This window comes from Oncorhynchus kisutch, linkage group LG6 (assembly GCF_002021735.2).
Source record: "Oncorhynchus kisutch isolate 150728-3 linkage group LG6, Okis_V2, whole genome shotgun sequence".
Taxonomy (NCBI): domain Eukaryota; kingdom Metazoa; phylum Chordata; class Actinopteri; order Salmoniformes; family Salmonidae; genus Oncorhynchus; species Oncorhynchus kisutch.
Window position 1 is genome coordinate 38,007,736 of NC_034179.2, and position 17,219 is coordinate 38,024,954.

At 42.3% G+C, this 17,219-nt stretch overlaps 1 protein-coding gene across 6 annotated transcripts in view; it reads left to right on the forward strand.

Annotated features, from left to right (window-relative positions):
- Positions 1–15,828, forward strand: part of rabgef1 (RAB guanine nucleotide exchange factor (GEF) 1) — a 34,934-nt gene extending 19,106 nt beyond the window's left edge. For 4 of the 6 annotated variants that reach the window (XM_031826697.1, XM_031826700.1, XM_031826698.1 and 1 more), the window contains exons 3-10: positions 142–329; positions 1,194–1,283; positions 1,988–2,154; positions 4,423–4,504; positions 9,608–9,740; positions 9,957–10,048; positions 10,237–10,493; positions 10,610–15,828. In XM_031826697.1, the coding sequence (XP_031682557.1) occupies positions 142–329; positions 1,194–1,283; positions 1,988–2,154; positions 4,423–4,504; positions 9,608–9,740; positions 9,957–10,048; positions 10,237–10,493; positions 10,610–11,029 (1,429 nt within the window). In that variant the 3' untranslated portion in view covers positions 11,030–15,828. The remainder of the gene's footprint in view (positions 1–141; positions 330–1,193; positions 1,284–1,987; positions 2,155–4,422; positions 4,505–9,607; positions 9,741–9,956; positions 10,049–10,236; positions 10,494–10,609) is intronic. The other 2 variants (XM_031826703.1, XM_031826702.1) reach the window with 1 other exon arrangement.
- Positions 15,829–17,219: the final 1,391 nt, after the last annotated feature.

Below are 17,219 nucleotides of genomic sequence, written 5' to 3' on the forward strand. Positions count from 1 at the left end.
CTTGCCTATTCCCTAGCCTATTGGACGTGCCACCTATGACACAGTAATAAAAATAAAAAACACCAGCGGTGTGTCTTGTTAGTTAAAAAGAATAGCTTAAAGTTAGTCTAATCACCAGTTGTTCCCCCTGGTCTACCTCAGGCTGCAGAGGGAGGAGGAGGTTGCCTATGCCAGCATCCAGGGGGCCCAGTCCCAGCCCCAGGCACAACCCCAGGCATCTCTGGCACCCTTCTCCAAGTTCGAGGAGAAGAAGACCAATGAGAAGACCCGCAAGGTGACCACTGTGAAGAAGTTCTTTAGTCCCTCGTCACGGACAGCCCCCAAGAAAGGTACTGACTGCCTGATTGACTCTATAAAACGGAAGACAGTTCTGCTTTACCTTTGATATTTTAAAGCCTGAGTTATCTCAATGGCATTTCTCCAGTGCAGTTTCTGACACACACACACACACACTCTTTCCATCCCAGCGTATCAGCCTAGTACTTGTCTCATCAGCTCACTTCTTTGGAAGTGATCCCCGGAGGCTCTAAAGCAGGGCATGTTAGTGATTTGAAGGTCTTCTGTGCCCACCAAGCCCATTACAGCCTATTATAGCCTGGGTTATTTAGTGATGCCTTCTATTAGCCTCACTGTTAGGAGCTATGGGAGTTTGCCTATCTGTACAATGGCCCCAGGGGTATCGAGAACAATGTGCAAACTTCAAAGTTCCTTTATTTTTGCAGACTTAAATATTTTTTTCTTCATTCAAAGAGGTGCCCTATCCCTCTGCCTTGATTGTCATTGACGCCTCACTCGTCGAGATTGTGACTTTGTCTCATCACATTTCACTTTTGCTTTGCAGTAATAGCTGCTGTGCACCATTCTCTATTGTTAGGTCATGTTTTTAACTGTTTTCCATATCCTTTTCAATCCCTTCTCTCATTGATACCCTCTCATCATAACACAATGGTCCCAAACCAAACAATCCCTCTCCTTCTCCATCTTGTCTGATCCCCTCATTCCGTACTTCTGTCATCGCCAGTGTTTGTTGATTCATGAATTTATTGTCGTCCATTATTCTCCATACCCATTCCACCTTCACCCACCTCTCTCAAATCCCATGTACCCATTCTCTCTTGTATGCCATTCTGGTACCCTTTATCCCTGTTTCCCGTGCCCTGTGGCCCCACTTGGCCCTACCATCTCATTCTCAGCCCCCACTGTGGGAGAGGAGAAGCTGACAGGCCTCAGGGACTGGAGAGGAATGTTTACTCCCCCTTGGGAAATGGGCTCTCCCACCGAAGGTAATCATTCCTACCATTTGAGAGGAGATTTGCATTGGATAGCTCTCCCATTTTAATCCCTGTAGTTTTAAAACCAACTAGGAAACCATAAGGCCTTAACTAGTGTAGTCGACTTATAATTACCCTCCAACTAGGTAGCATTAAGAAGTACCAATAGTCTCACCATAGTAGCACCCGCTCAGTCTGATTGGCTGAGAGACCTGTCTATCAAAGTGACTCCGCTGCTCCGGTTGGTTTTGAGTTTGTTTAATGTGGTGTGTGTGTGTGTGTGTTAACAAGAGTCCCTTTTTCACGTTGCTCATAAAGTTCATTATCTCACTGTCCTCCTCTTGCGTATGGTCATTATACTGGCAGCACTGGTGGCAAGACTCAGAGGTGGGTGTCTGTCATTCTCTCTGTAGTTGTAGATACACTTCTACAGAATAGATGATACAACTGACTGTGTCCCTGAAACTGCCAACAATGTGTTCTTACAACCATCAGCAAAGCAGTTCTGAAGTATCTGTTTATTTGTAGTTGTGACGCAATACTGTTGATTTCATATTTGAGTCTGTTTTCCTGACCTCTTCTCAGTTCTTATGTAAAGATGCACACGTCTGACTGTTTACCTGAGGCTCAGTCAGTTAGCGAGGGCAACCATGAAGAGGAAGGTATGGCGTAACATTAAGAGTAACACATGTCATGGTGCCCCCCCCCCCCATCAGAGAACCAGGAGGGCAAGACCCCCAGCCCCTCCATCAGCCGCCAATCAAGCATTGAGACAGACCGTGTCTCCAGAGACTTTGTGGACTTCCTGAAGACCCTGCATAAGCCTGGCCGTGAGGTCCACAAGCAGAGCCGAGCCTTCATCGAGATCATGGCCAACAAAAAGGTCAGTTGAAAACGAGTCTGAATGCTCATTCATTGATTTTTAAACATGCAGGGTACAAAACGATTTCTGAAAGGCATAGATATACAGTTGAAGTCAGGTTTACATACACCTTAGCCAAATAGATTTTAACTCAGTTTTTCCTAGTAACAATTCCCTGTCTTAGGTCAGTTAGGATGACCACTTTATTTTAAGAATGTGAAATGTCAGAATACTAGTTGAGAGAATGATTTATTTCAGCTTTTATTTCTTTCATCACATTCCCAATGAGTCAGAAGCTTACATACACTCAATTAGTATTTGGTAGCATTACCTTTAAACAATTTAACTTGGGTCAAACGTTTCGGGTACCCTTCCACGAGCTTCCCACAATAAGTTGGGTGAATTTTGGCCCATTCCTCCTGACAGAGCTGGTGTAACTGAGTCAGGTTTGTAGGCCTTCTTGCTTGCACATGCACATTTTCTAAGGATTGAGGTCAGGGCTTTGTGATGGCCACTCCAATACCTTGACTTTGTTGTCCTTAAGCCATTTTGCCACAACTTTGCTTGGGGTCTTTGTCCATTTGCAATACCCATTTGCGACCAAGCTTTAACTTCCTGACTGATGTCTTGAGATGTTGCTTCAATATATCCGCATGATTTTCCTGCCTCATGATGCCATCTATTTTGTGAAGTGCACCAGTCCATCCTTCAGCAAAGCACCCCCACAACATGATGCTGCCACCCCCGTGCTTCACGGTTGGGATGGTGTTCTTCGGCTTGCAAGCCTCCCCCTTTTTCCTCCAAACATAACGATGCTCATTATGGACAAACAGCTCTATTTTTGTTTCATCAGACCAGAGGACATTTCTCCAAAAAGTACGATCTTTATCCCCATGTGCAGTTGCAAACTGTAGTCTGGCTTTTTTATGGCGGTTTTGGAGCTGTGGCTTATTCCCTGCTGAGCGGCCTTTCAGGTTATGTCAATATAGGACTCTTTTTACTGTGGATATAGATACTTTTGTACATGTTTCCTCCAGCATCTTCACAAGGTCGTTTGCTGTTGTTCTGGGATTGATTTGCACTTTTCGCACAAAAGTACTTTCATCTCTAGGACACAGAACGCGCCTCCTTCCTGAGCGGTATGATGGCTGCGTGGTTCCATGGTGTTTATACTTGCGTACTATTGTTTGTACAGATGAACATGGTCCCTTCAGGCATTTGGAAATTACTCCCAAGGATGAACCATGCTTGTGGAGGTCTACAATCTTTCTTCTGAGGTCTTGGTTGATTTATTTTCGTTTTCCCATGATGTCAGGCAAAGAGGCACTGAGTTTGAAGGTATGCCTTGAAATACATCCACAGGTACACCTCCAATTGACTTAAAAGATGTCAATTAGCCTATCAGAAGCTTCTAAAGCCATGACATCATTTTCTGGAATTTTCCAAGCCGTTTAAATGCACAGTCAACTTAGTGTATCTAAACTTTCGGACGCACTGGAATTGTGATACAGTGAATTAAAAGTTAAATCATCTGTCTGTAAACAATTGTTGGAAAAATGACTTGTGTCATGCACAAAGATGTCCTAACCGACTTGCCAAAACTATACTTTAACAAGAAATGTGTGGAGTGGTTGAAAAATGTGTTTTAATGACTCCAACCTAAGTGTATGTAAATTTCTGACTTCAGCTGTACCTACACAATTTATGCTTGTGTGCAAATTGTGACAACATTTTAAACAGAAGGTTTTGATCCAGCTGTAACTTTGCAATAAACTGTATGGGTATGGGGGCATATACAATAGTGTTTAGGTATTTATCTTCTTTCAACAAAGGTCAGACCTGAAAAGCACAAATGAAAGAATAGCTTTTATGTGTATGTTTTGAAATGAAATATTGCTATTTGATCTGGCAAAACACTCCAAGGTTCTCTCTTGTTTCAAAAAGTTATTGGTTTTTTATTGGCTAGACAAGAATGTATTGTGGCTGTAGTAGCCTTTCTCACAATCAGTAGTTGTGTTGTACATAGTTTTACAGAACAGTGTCTTTTATAATTTCCTTCAGTGTAAAGCTCTTTTTTTATGGTATCTTTTGTAGAAATATAATTAAATTATATAAACAGAGAAAAAACAGCTGTTGTGATGAGGTTAAAAAGTTATTTCAAGCTGTCATACATTTTGTCAGGAACATGCAATTTTGTTTGTTTGGTTGTTATGGAATGTAGTTCCTCTCATATCGTCCAGACATTGACATTGATTGACAAATACCTGGGATGACATTTTGATTTTTCAGGACTTGAGTGCTGACGAGCTGTCAGAGTGTGTCCAAGACTTCTACCAGAATTTGTCCGACCGCCTCATGACTCATTTTAAAGGTAGGTTCAAACAACATTAAGAATGATGACTCAACAACTTGCACTGTGCAAAATGCAAATACAATGCATTCGTTAGATTCACAAAAATGGACTAAATGGAGTCCCAATGTGTTTCAACTAACTGTGTTCTAGTGCACAATAAAGTGTTCTGTTGGTCTTTTCGGCTTACAAAATGCCTTTTGGTTTTATTTGCAAGTAGAAATATCTACTGATTTAACCTTTTATTTAACTAAGCAAGTCAGTTAAGAACAAATTCTTATTTACAATGACTGTCTACCCCGGCCAAACCCAAATGACGCTGGGCCAATTGTGTGCCGCCCTATGGGACTCCCAATCACAGCCGGTTGTGATACAGCCTGGAATCGAACCAGGGTCTGTAGTGACGCTTCTAGCACTAAGATGCAGTGCCTTGGAACTGCTGTAACTACTACTGTAACTAGAAAAGTACATTTCCTGAAGTGTGGGCTTGCAAGCTTGTCTTGAAGTATCAATTGATTGATAGGATACAATAGCCTGAACATGTGAAAGTTGGTTTGGTGTCTGGCTTGAATGGTTCAAGAGTTACTATTATTGTGGTGGGTTATTTAAATAATAAGGCCCAATTGGGTGTGGTATTGGCCATATACCACCAACCCCCGAGGTGCCTTATTGCTATTATTAACTGGTTACTAGCGCAGTAAAAACAGTAAGTAATAAGAGAAGTAAAAACAAATGTTTTGTCATACCCATGGTATACGGTCTCGTATACCCATGGTATACGGTCTCGTATACCCATGGTATACGGTCTCGTATACCCATGGTATACGGTCTCGTATACCCATGGTATACGGTCTCGTATACCCATGGTATACGGTCTCGTATACCACGGCCGTCAGCCAACCAGCATTCTGGGCGCTGGAACCACCCAGTTAATAATTATTTTATTAGGATCCCTATTAGTTACTGCTAAAGCACTCTTGGCTGTCATTTAAACCTATTAATATATGCACATTTTTAAATGTTTTACATAAGTATACAAACTGTATGTAAGTACACTCATTTGAGTAAGTCTGCACATGTCAACGTTGGTTTGGAATTCCAATCCAGTGCAGAGCTGGTGTCCGGCCGATGCACTGACTATAGCCTGAATCCACCTGTTATGCCTGTACTGTAGATCACTCCTTTGAGTGGGAGATCTGATATTTTGATTATTTCATAAGGTTGGACGGTCAAACTGAACACTTCACCCAATATCTGTATTTTTTGACAGTAGGCCTATAATTTAACATTTTATCACTGCACTTGTCTGCTGCTTTAGAATATCTTTCTGTCTCTCTTTTGCTCTCTCTCGGTATATGTCGGTAATAGACGTTGTGTACAGTGGGGCAAAAAAGTATTTAGTCAGCCACCAATTGTGCAAGTTCTCCCACTTAAAAAGATGAGGCCTGTAATTTATCATAGGTACACTTCAACTATGACAGACAAAATGAGAAAAAATCCAGAAAATCACATTGTAGGATTTTTTATGAATTTATTTGCAAATTATGGTGGAAAATAAGTATTTGGCCAATTATAAAAGTTTATCTCAATACATTGTCATTGCCAACAAAGGGTATAAAACAGAGGTCAAACGTTTTCTGTAAGTCTTCACAAGGTTTTCACACACTGTTGATGGTATTTTGGCCCATTCCTCCATGCAGATCTCCTCTAGAGCAGTGATGTTTTGGGGCTGTTGCTGGGCAACACGGACTTTCAACTCCCTCCAAAGATTTTCTATGGGGTTGAGATCTGGAGACTGGCTAGGCCACTCCAGGACCTTGAAATGCTTCTTACGAAGCCACTCCTTCGTTGCCCAGGTGGTGTGTTTGGGATCATTGTCATGCTGAAAGACCCAGCCACGTTTGATCTTCATTGCCCTTGCTGATGGAAGGAGGTTTTCACTCAGTCTCACGATACGTGGCCCCATTCATTCTTTCCTTTACACGGATCAGTCGTCTTGGTCCCTTTGCAGAAAAACAGCCGCAAAGCATGATGTTTCCACCCCCATGCTTCACAGTAGGTATGGTGTTCTTTGGATGCAACTCAGCATTCTTTGTCCTCCAAACACGACGAGTTGAGTTTTTACCAAAAAGTTATATTTTGGTTTCATCTGACCGTATGACATTCTCCCAATCTTCTTCTGGATCATCCAAATGCTCTCTAGCAGACTGGCCTGGACATGTACTGACTTAAGCAGGGGGACACGTCTGGCACTGCAGGATTTGAGTCCCTGATGGTAGGCTTTGTTAGTTTGGTCCCAGCTCTCTGCAGGTCATTCACTAGGCCCCCCCGTGTGGTTCTGGGGTTTTTGCTCACCGTTCTTGTGATCATTTTGACCCCACGGGGTGAGATCTTGCGTGGAGCCCCAGATCGAGGGAGATTATCAGTGGTCTTGTATGTCTTCCATTTCCTAATAATTGCTCCCACAGTTGATTTCTTCAAACCAAGCTGCTTACCTATTGTAGATTCAGTCTTCCCAGCCTGGTGCAGGTCTACAATTTAGTTTCTGGTGTCCTTTGACAGCTCTTTGGTCTTGGCCATAGTGGAGTTTGGAGTGTGACTGTTTGAGGTTGTGGACAGGTGTCTTTTATACTGATAACAAGTTCAAACAGGTGCCATTAATACAGGTAACGAGTTAAGGACCGAGGAGCCTCTTAAAGAAGAAGTTACAGGTCTGTGAGAGCCAGAAATCTTGCTTGTTTGTAGGTGACCAAATACTTATTTTCCACCATAATTTGCAAATAAATTCATAAAAAATCCTACAATGTGATTTTCTGGAGAAAAAAAAAACTCATTTTGTCTGTCATAGTTGAAGTGTACCTATGATGAAAATTACAGGCCTCATCTTTTTAAGTGGGAGAACTTGCACTTGACTAAATACTTTTTTTGCCCCACTAAGTATTCAGATCCTTTACCTAGTACTTTGTTGAAGTACCTTTTGGCAGCGATTACAGCCTCGATCGTCTTGGGTATGACGCTGCAAGCTTGACACACCTGTATTTGGGAAGTTACTCCCATTCATCTCTGCAGATCCTCTCAAGATCCTTTCAAGCTTTGTCAGGTTGGATGGAGAGCGTCGTTGCACAGCTATTTTCAGGTCTCCCCAGAGATGTTCGTTCCGGTTCAAGTTAGGGCTCTGGCTGGGCCACTCAAGGACATTTTAGAGACTTGTCCCGAAGCCACTCCTGCGTTGTCTTGACTATGTGCTTAGGGTCGTTGTCCTGTTGGAAAGTGAACCTTCGCCCCAGTCTGAGGTCCTGAGCTCTCTGGAGCAGGTTTTCATCAAGGATCTCTCTGTACTTTGCTCTGTTCATCTTTCCCTCGGTCCAGACTAGTTTCCCAGTCCCTTCCGCTTAAAAACCTCCCCACAGCATGATGCTGCCACCATGCTTCACCGTAGGGATGGTGCCAGGTTTACTCTAGATGTGACGATGGCATTCATGCCAAAGAGTTCAATCTTGGTTTCATCAGGCCAGAGAATCTTGTTTCTAATGGCCTGAGAGTCCTTTAGGTGCCTTTTGGCAACTCCAAATGGGCCGTTGTGCCTTTTTTACTGAGGAGTGGCTTCCGTCGGGCCACTCTACCATAAAGGCCTGATTCGTGGAGTGCTGCAGAGATGGTTGTCCTTCTGGAAGGTTCTCCCATCTCCACAGAGGAACTCTGGAGCTCTGTCAGAGTGACCACCAGGTTCTTTGTCACCTCCCTGACCAAGGCCTTTCTCCCCCAATTGCTCAGTTTGGCCAGGCGGCCAGCTCTAGGAAGAGTTTTGGTGGTTCCAAACTTCTTCCATTTAATTATGAAGGCCACTGTGTTCTTGGGGACCTTTTTAATGCTGTAGAAATATTTTGGTACCCTTCCCCAGATCTGTTCCGACACAATCCTGTCTTGGAGTTCTACGGACAATTCCTTTGACCTCATGGATTGGTTTTTACTCTGACATGCACTGTCGACTGTGGGACCTTATTTTGACAGGTTGTGTGCCTTTCCAAATCATGTCCAATCAATTGAATTTATCACAGGTGGACTCCAAGTTGTAGAAACATCAAGGATGATCAATGGAAACAGGATGCACCTGAGCTAAATTGAGTCTCATAGCAAAGGGTCTGAATACTTGTGTAAATAAGGTATTTCTGTTTTTTTTTTGTCATTATGGGGAATTGTAACTTTTTAAATTCCATTTTAGAATAAGGCTGTAAGGTAACAAAATGTGGAAAAAGGCAAGGGGTCTGAATACTTTCCAAATGCACTGTATGTGGAAACCATGGTGTATGGAATTGAATGTAGCCTAACCCTTTTTTGTAACACACAAATCTCCTCTCGCAAAATGCAGAATACAGAGATTAATCAGCAGCGACTAGTATCAAAGCCTTCAGCTACTGTGAAGTGTAGGAACTCCTCCAGTATCCCGTTCTCATGTAACGCACCACTACAGAAATCTGTTCCATTTCTTACCTTCATCCTTTTCTGGTCCCTTTGATTAACATATCAGCCATAAGTGCTAGGTCTATTATTTACTTCTGGATATGATGGTTGATGTGTTTCTCATTGCCATGCTTTTAGATCATTGAGTAGCTTACATCTGTTTCTCATAGAATTTTTCACACAGGGCACTTTTGATTTGCCAGGCAGACCGTTTCGGAAATTCTTGGCAAAATTTGGATATGCCTACTTCTCCATACGCCATGACTACACCACTGATATCTGGGTATTTTTGCTAGAAAATGAATTTCTGCCAATGCCTTTGACACTAATACAAGTGATGTCTAAGCACTTCACCAAGAGGCCAGTGAGGACAAAAGGAATGACTGATAAGCCTGTTGACTCGAAATCCTTTCTCTCATATCAAAGGCTAAAGTCCTATCTCTTGGTCCTCATTGACTGATATGGGAAACGTTTTTGTGAGATGTCAGGCCTTTAGACCAAATAGATACTTTGATCTTTTGATGTGTAGAATGTTTGCATGACTCATCTGTTCCTCACTGTGTGCTACATAGACATAAAGCTAATATACAGTTGATACTATGGTAATGTTTTATATGTAATGAAGACTAAAGTAAAGCCTCATGGGGTGTCTCTTCCCTCCAGGCTCTTCAGAGCGTGTGGAGCGAGTGATGGACGAGGTGGAGAAGTACATTATGACACGCCTGTATAAGAGTGTCTTCTGCCCCGAGACCACAGACGATGAGGAGAAAGACCTGGCCACTCAGAACCGGATACGGTAAGGACTACCATATCCTGTCTGAGGACAAGCCGTTTAATCTGTGCTTGTGTGTTGGGATATTTACCACTGTGGGCAGAGAGAAGCATGCAATTATGTGACTAGATCACTGTGGGTGGGAATGCCCCTTTTGCGTGTCTGTCTCTGTGGGTGTTGGTGGCACGGTGGGTGTTAGTCACTGTAGGTCTCGCTCACCCACGGCACTCTGTTGTACAGGGCGTTACACTGGGTGGACATTCAGATGCTTTGTGTGCCAGTGGATGAGGAGATCCCAGAGGTTTCAGACAACGTGGTCAAAGCCATAACAGGTGAGCTATTGATGGTGTCACACTGGACCCCATTAGGACTCAACCAAAACATGGGTAGTGTGGTTCGAGGACACTGCAGAGTGTTGCCTTTAGTTTGCTATAAGTCTGTTGTACAAACATTCATAGACTTTGTTAATGAAATCTTGTTAGTGTGGACAGGATTGTGAATTGTGTGTGTCGCGTCACAGATGTCATCGAGATGGACTCCAAGCGGGTACCCCGGGACAAGCTAGCGTGCATCACGCGCTGCAGCAAGCACATCTTCAGCGCCATCAAGATCACGAAGAGCGAGCCAGCCTCGGCCGACGACTTCCTGCCCACCCTGATCTACATCGTGCTGAAGGCCAACCCTCCACGCCTGCAGTCCAACATCCAGTATATCACCCGCTTCTGCAACCCCAGCAGGCTCATGACTGGAGAGGACGGATACTACTTCACTAACCTGGTACCTGTCTCTGTGCCACCTCACACCACTCCCTCATGCCCACACCAAGTTGATGAGAACCAAGCACACACACTTTTTGTTCATGGCTCACCTCATGTGTCCTTTCTCTGTTTTAGTGCTGTGCAGTTGCCTTCATCGAGAAACTGGACGCCCAGTCTCTCAACTTGGACCCAGAGGACTTTGAGCGCTACATGTCGGGCCAGGCCTCTCCTCGCAGGCCTGAGGCAGACAGCGGCTGGCCCCAGGTGGACCCTCCTAGTGGTTCTGCCGCCTCCAGTCCCGCCCTATCCCAGGTCTACCAGAACCTGGACCTCCTGTCTGGCCTGGGGAGCCGACAAGACAGGGTTCTGGAGGGGGTGCAGAGCCTACAGAGAGACCTGATCACCTGGCAGGAGAGTGTGGAGCGAGAGGTGCAGGAGATCCTGGAGAAGTACCCGCTGGAGATCCGCCTGCCCACCCCCTCCGCCATTGACTCAGACAACGTGGAAAACGACCGGCTGCCACCACCACTGACGCCCCAGGTGTTTGCTGGGTAATGTCTCTGCAGAATCGGAGGCAACAAAGGGCTTCTTGAACAAATGACTGCGCCTCTCTAATGTCTTGAGACGTCATTGGCTCTTCACTTTGGTGAGGTTCAGGAAGTGGCAGCCCCCTCCTGTCTCCACTGCTACGCTTTTAAACATTCTCACATACTGTAAGCTTTGGTCCATTTTGGCCCCAGACCCTTTTCTGATAGCATTCACAGATCTTACTATCTCAGCCTGGTTAAATTAAGCATTAATAGATCAAAAGGATGGACTAAGTTTGAGGAAAAGGGTTTAGGGACTGAAATGAAGCCAAGCCAAAACAATGCTCCTGCATACACATAATCCTTTTAGACCAGACCTCTTCAGATGGCCTCACACTATGTATGGCGGAGTTGGCATTCGGCCCTAGTCTGTAATCCTCTACAACCCCGCTGCACAGACCTAGACGGCACATCTTGATACTGTAAGATTACTTCTCCAGCTTGTAGTGCCGAATGTATTTTTAGATGGCTGCTGCTGAATTTGGGAAACGCTGACTTCTGCATCTTGCAGTATGCACTCTGCAGAATTGTATAATCTGCTTGCATGTTCTTTGCTCCTATCCTTATTGAGTCTCCAGCAAGGGACCAGGGTGCAGGCTAATTGTGCGCAATGGGGGGAAAAGGGATGCGTTTCATCCAAATCCAAAGGTCTTAAGCTGGTTCTTATGTGATTATGCCCCAATGAGTGGTCTCAACTAATATTTGTAAAGGTAATATAGAGTGCTTAATCATCAGAAAAGTATGAATTAGGTAGGTAAGGTACTTTTAACTTCTGTCATTAATTTTATATCTCAACTATGTGTCAGTATAAGAGCCCTTACTGTAAGTATTAAAGGACCTTTTTCCTGATGATGTGATCTGACCAGGAAAACTCCTGTTACACTCATGTAGGATGCCCATGAGGCATAGTAATGCTGAAGCATGCTTCTTGTTATACCATGGAGTCGCAGGGCAATACTTTTTTTTGATAGTTGAACCATGGTGCTGATGCTGTAAACTACAATGTGTACTACAATAGGGAAATTATCCTGTATGTTCCTAAATGAACAATGTATTAAAAGGGAATTTATTCTCCCAGGTACATAATATGTATTGGTTGGGGATAACAATATTATTGGGGGGCAGTGTAAGAAGTTAGCTTTTTAACACGTTAATGTTGGATAAACAATTACTACCTATGGTATTATGAGAGGCAAAGCACATACAGTGGGGCAAAAAAGTATTTAGTCAGCCACCAATTGTGCAAGTTCTCCCACTTAAAAAGATGAGAGGCCTGTAATTTTCATCATAGGTACACTTCAACTATGACAGACAAAATTTGATTTTGTTTCTCCAGAAAATCACATTGTAGGATTTTTTATGAATTTATTTGCAAATTATGGTGGAAAATAAGTATTTGGTCACCTACAAACAAGCAAGATTTATGGCTCTCACAGACCTGTAACTTCTTCTTTAAGAGGCTCCTCAGTCCTTAACTCGTTACCTGTATTAATGGCACCTGTTTGAACTTGTTATCAGTATAAAAGACACCTGTCCACAACCTCAAACAGTCACACTCCAAACTCCACTATGGCCAAGACCAAAGAGCTGTCAAAGGACACCAGAAACAAAATTGTAGACCTGCACCAGGCTGGGAAGACTGAATCTACAATAGGTAAGCAGCTTGGTTTGAAGAAATCAACTGTGGGAGCAATTATTAGGAAATGGAAGACATACAAGACCACTGATAATCTCCCTCGATCTGGGGCTCCACGCAAGATCTCACCCCGTGGGGTCAAAATGATCACAAGAACGGTGAGCAAAAATCCCAGAACCACACGGGGGGACATAGTGAATGACCTGCAGAGAGCTGGGGCTGGGACCTGGGACCAAAGTAACAAAGCCTACCATCAGTAACACACTACGCCGCAAGGGACTCAAATCCTGCAGTGCCAGACGTGTCCCCCTGCTTAAGCCAGTACATGTCCAGGCCCGTCTGAAGTTTGCTAGAGAGCATTTGGATGATCCAGAAGAGGATTGGGAGAATGTCATATGGTCAGATGAAACCAAAATCTAAATTTTTGGTAAAAACTAAACTTGTCGTGTATGGAGGACAAAGACCAAAGAATGCTGAGTTACATCCAAGAACACCATACCTACTGTGAAGCATGGGGGTGGAAACATCATGCTTTGGGGCTGTTTTTCTGCAAAGGGACCAGGACGACTGATCCGTGTAAAAGAAAGAATGAATTGGGCCATGTATCGTGAGATTTTGAGTGAAAATCTTCTTCCATCAGCAAGGGCATTGAAGATGAAACGTGGCTGGGTCTTTCAGCATGACAATGATCCCAAACACACCGCCCGGGCAACGAAGGAGTGGCTTCGTAAGAAGCATTTCAAGGGTCTGGAGTGGCCTTGCCAGTCTCCAGATCTCAACCCCATAAAAAATCTTTGGAGGGAGTTGAAAGTCCGTGTTGCCCAGCAACAGCTCCCAAAACATCACTGCTCTAGAGGAGATCTGCATGGAGGAATGGACCAAAATACCAGCAAGTGTGTGAAAACCTTGTGAAGACTTACAGAAAACGTTTGACCTCTGTCATTGCCAACAAAGGGTATATAACAAATTATTGAGAAACTTTTGTAGGTGACCAAATACTTATTTTCCACCATAATTTGCAAATAAATTCATTAAAAATCCTACAATGTGATTTTCTGGATTTTTTTTCTCTTTGTCTGTCATAGTTTAAGTGTACCTATGATAAATTACAGGCCTCTCTCGTCTTTTTAAGTGGGAGAACTTGCACAATTGGTGGCTGACTAAATACTTTTTTGCCCCACTGTAACACTCCTCAATTCATTTGTAACTTGAACAAATACTTTTTAATTGTTTCCTTGGTGTACTGCTGCTGTGCGATTCCAAGTCGGTGGAAGCAGAAAATATTGTAGTCTCAGGTTGTTCTGGCAATTCTCACATAGTGACTTTATTGACAGAAAGGATGTTTAGCAAGCTTTTTACATTTGTATCACAAACCATTTTAGGCCCTCTTTATACCTACGCCGTACATGCCTCCTGTAAGACCCTATGATCTGTGAACAGTACATGATACAGACAACATCTTGGTGCCATTATACTCTTTATAGTGTGATCCATTATACTCTTTATAGTGTGACCCATTACTCTTTATAGTGTGATCCATTATATGGAGTATGTCTAGATTCTGAAATACAAATGTTCACATTCATTTATTAAACATTACAAATACTATTATAAATATCTCAAAACTACCCTTTCTGATTGTGTTCATTTGAAGACATATCGTTTGGAACAATATACTCTACAAGTACATCACATTTACAGAGTGGGCTCTCTGCTAATTCTGGAGTAATAATACATTTTGAGCACCACCAACATAGTGAATGAGGAAAAATGGATTTAAAGAGAACTCCATCTGTTGGTGATTACTAAATGTGCAAGCCTAAAGGAGGGATGAGATTGGTTAATGACCTATAATGTCAATTTCTATGTATAAAATGTATGATTTCTTTAACAGTAGCAGAGAGTCACTCTGGAAATGTGATGTTTGAAGAGTATATTGTTGAAAACTGTTTAAAATTAAGAAATCAAGTTGAGATATTCATTAATTGAGATTCATTAATATTTAATGTTTTATAAATTGATGTGAAAGTGTATTTCAGAATCTAGACATACTGCATATAATGGATCACACTATAAAGAGTATAATGACACCAAGATGGTCTGTATCATGTACTGTTCACAGATCATAGGGTCTTACAGGAGGCATGTATAGGTATAATAAGGGCCTAAACTGGCCACTTTCAACATGATTTTCTCAAAAATATTTTGCATTACGAATGTAGAAAGCATGTCAAACATCCTTCCTCCCAATGAAGTTCCTATGTGAGAATTGCCAGAACGATCTTCCGCTGGGCTAGAATCGACCTGCTATATTTTAAATTTATTTTGATGGTGCAGAATTATTTCTGGCTGTAAAATATATATATATATCAAGGTAATGGTACTACTTAAGCTAAATGTGAGAACGTATCAATAAGCGTGCTAAAATGTGGCCCTTTAATTTTATTATCACATTCAAACGGTTGGAAAATATTTAAGAGGATGCCAGTCTAGTGAAACAAAGGATTAATAGAGGACTTTCAGTTAATACGCATCTTTTCCATTTTGCAACAGATCTGGGAGCACCATCCTAAGTTTATTCTTCAGACAGTGGTACAATCTGTGAAACCTGAAGTTGACCAAGACGCAGGTTACTGTGTTATGTACAAAATGCCAGTGAACTGCTGATATATGGAGGTGGCATGTTGTATATCATAATGTAATCGTGAAATATGGATGATACCTGGGGAATGTTCAGTGGGGCGAAACACTCAGAACAATGCCGAAGGGACACTTCTTAACAGTTCGATCTGATTACCGCATGGTGTTTGCTATCAGCAATCCATTTAATGTTTTAATCACCTGAATAAGCCCCTGGTTGTAAAGTGTTAATTAACATCACTCATTCCGTTGTTACACATAGACATAACAGGTACTCTACTTTAACACTGTAATCAACTGTGACTGACTGCTAAGGGGTCTCTTAAGAGATTTCTAAACAAGTATGTGTATATTTATGTCAACTTTTAAACTGAATGGCACATCACTTTTTATTATGGACATGTAACTTATAAGAATAGCCTTGTTTTACAGTGTCTATTGTCAGTGTATTAATTGCCATTCAATGAATAAACCCCTGGATTTCAAATCCATCAGCTGTGTTACTTTTTTCTCCCTCACACCATTTCCACCCATAATGGTGATGTTTGTTCAAATGTAATTTACTGGAACTGTTGCTCGTTAACAGTGAATGCACTCAAATCTAGCCTAAATCAGGTAGAGTAGTCTGCATTGCCTGCTGCAAATGACTTGCTACTGACATCTTGTGGTGAAAATGTTGACCAGAGTTGGGCTAAAGCAGATAAGATGGGGCACTGCACAGCAGTACGGGTTACTTTGGAACCATATCCCAATTCTGAGAATCCTGTGCAGAAAATGAATGCTTGGTTTAATCTACATTTTGACATTCAGCCTCTGAATTTGTGCTGGAAATTCATTGACACCAAATTTCTAAAAAGCTGTACTGTAACAGAAAAGCTCACTGAACATTAGCATTATCAAATTGTGTTTTAGGTAGAACTTTTAAGATGTGTTTTTTGTTTCTAGCAATGACTATTTAATAGTGGCTGCTCTGGAGCTCTATATATTATATATGAAAGTGAGGAGAGAGGACATGATTAATACATATTGTAGTCGTATGTGCCTCTTTCTCCAAGTCTCTTGTCCTCATCTGCATTGATCAAATAGAATTGGACGGGTCACGTGTGTATGTAGATTGCCTACTGGCGTCCACCATATTGCTTTCACCTATCACATGTTTTCAGATTACAACAGGTGGAGATGAGACAATGGATGACAATTAAGATGTACTTTTGTTATGTGTGTCTATGGATGCCTATATTCATCAAGGTTCACAGTGTTTTGCTAGGCTTGATACCAGAGGATCCTGCTGAAAATGGGATGTGTCTCGATGGGGCTAGCCTGAATGAAAGACTTACATTTAATCAGGTTCACTGGGGACATAAAAAATTTGCTCAGTAATTTGGTCCCACATCCAGAGAAGGCAACTCCACTGAAGGCAACTCTCCAGGCGCTCTGTATTTAGATGTGGGTCAATTTCTCACTTGGGTCCAAATGATGCTTCAGAATAAGGCATTTTCAGTGGAAGGTCCACATTTCAGTACAGTTTTAAGCATGGCATAGTTGATAAGTAACTTTGATTCTGCACTTGCAATGCAATGGGGAGAATAATAAAAGGATGTAACGTTAGCTAGGTTTTCAATTTCACATTTTGTGTTACCGTTTGTCTCCCCAATTTCTTATGGATATGTAATATGTAATTACATCACTGGAAATTACCATAGTCACAGAGAATTTTCTTTTTTTGAACCTCAATTTGTTTTTCAATATTAGTGGTGTGTGCGGATCATACGATAAGAAAATGGGTGTGTTGCCTTACCATCTCAGCTATATGGGCCATTGCCCATTGGATAATTTACAAACGTCCCACCTTCCACCGCTTTTACATTGGTTTAAGCAATAT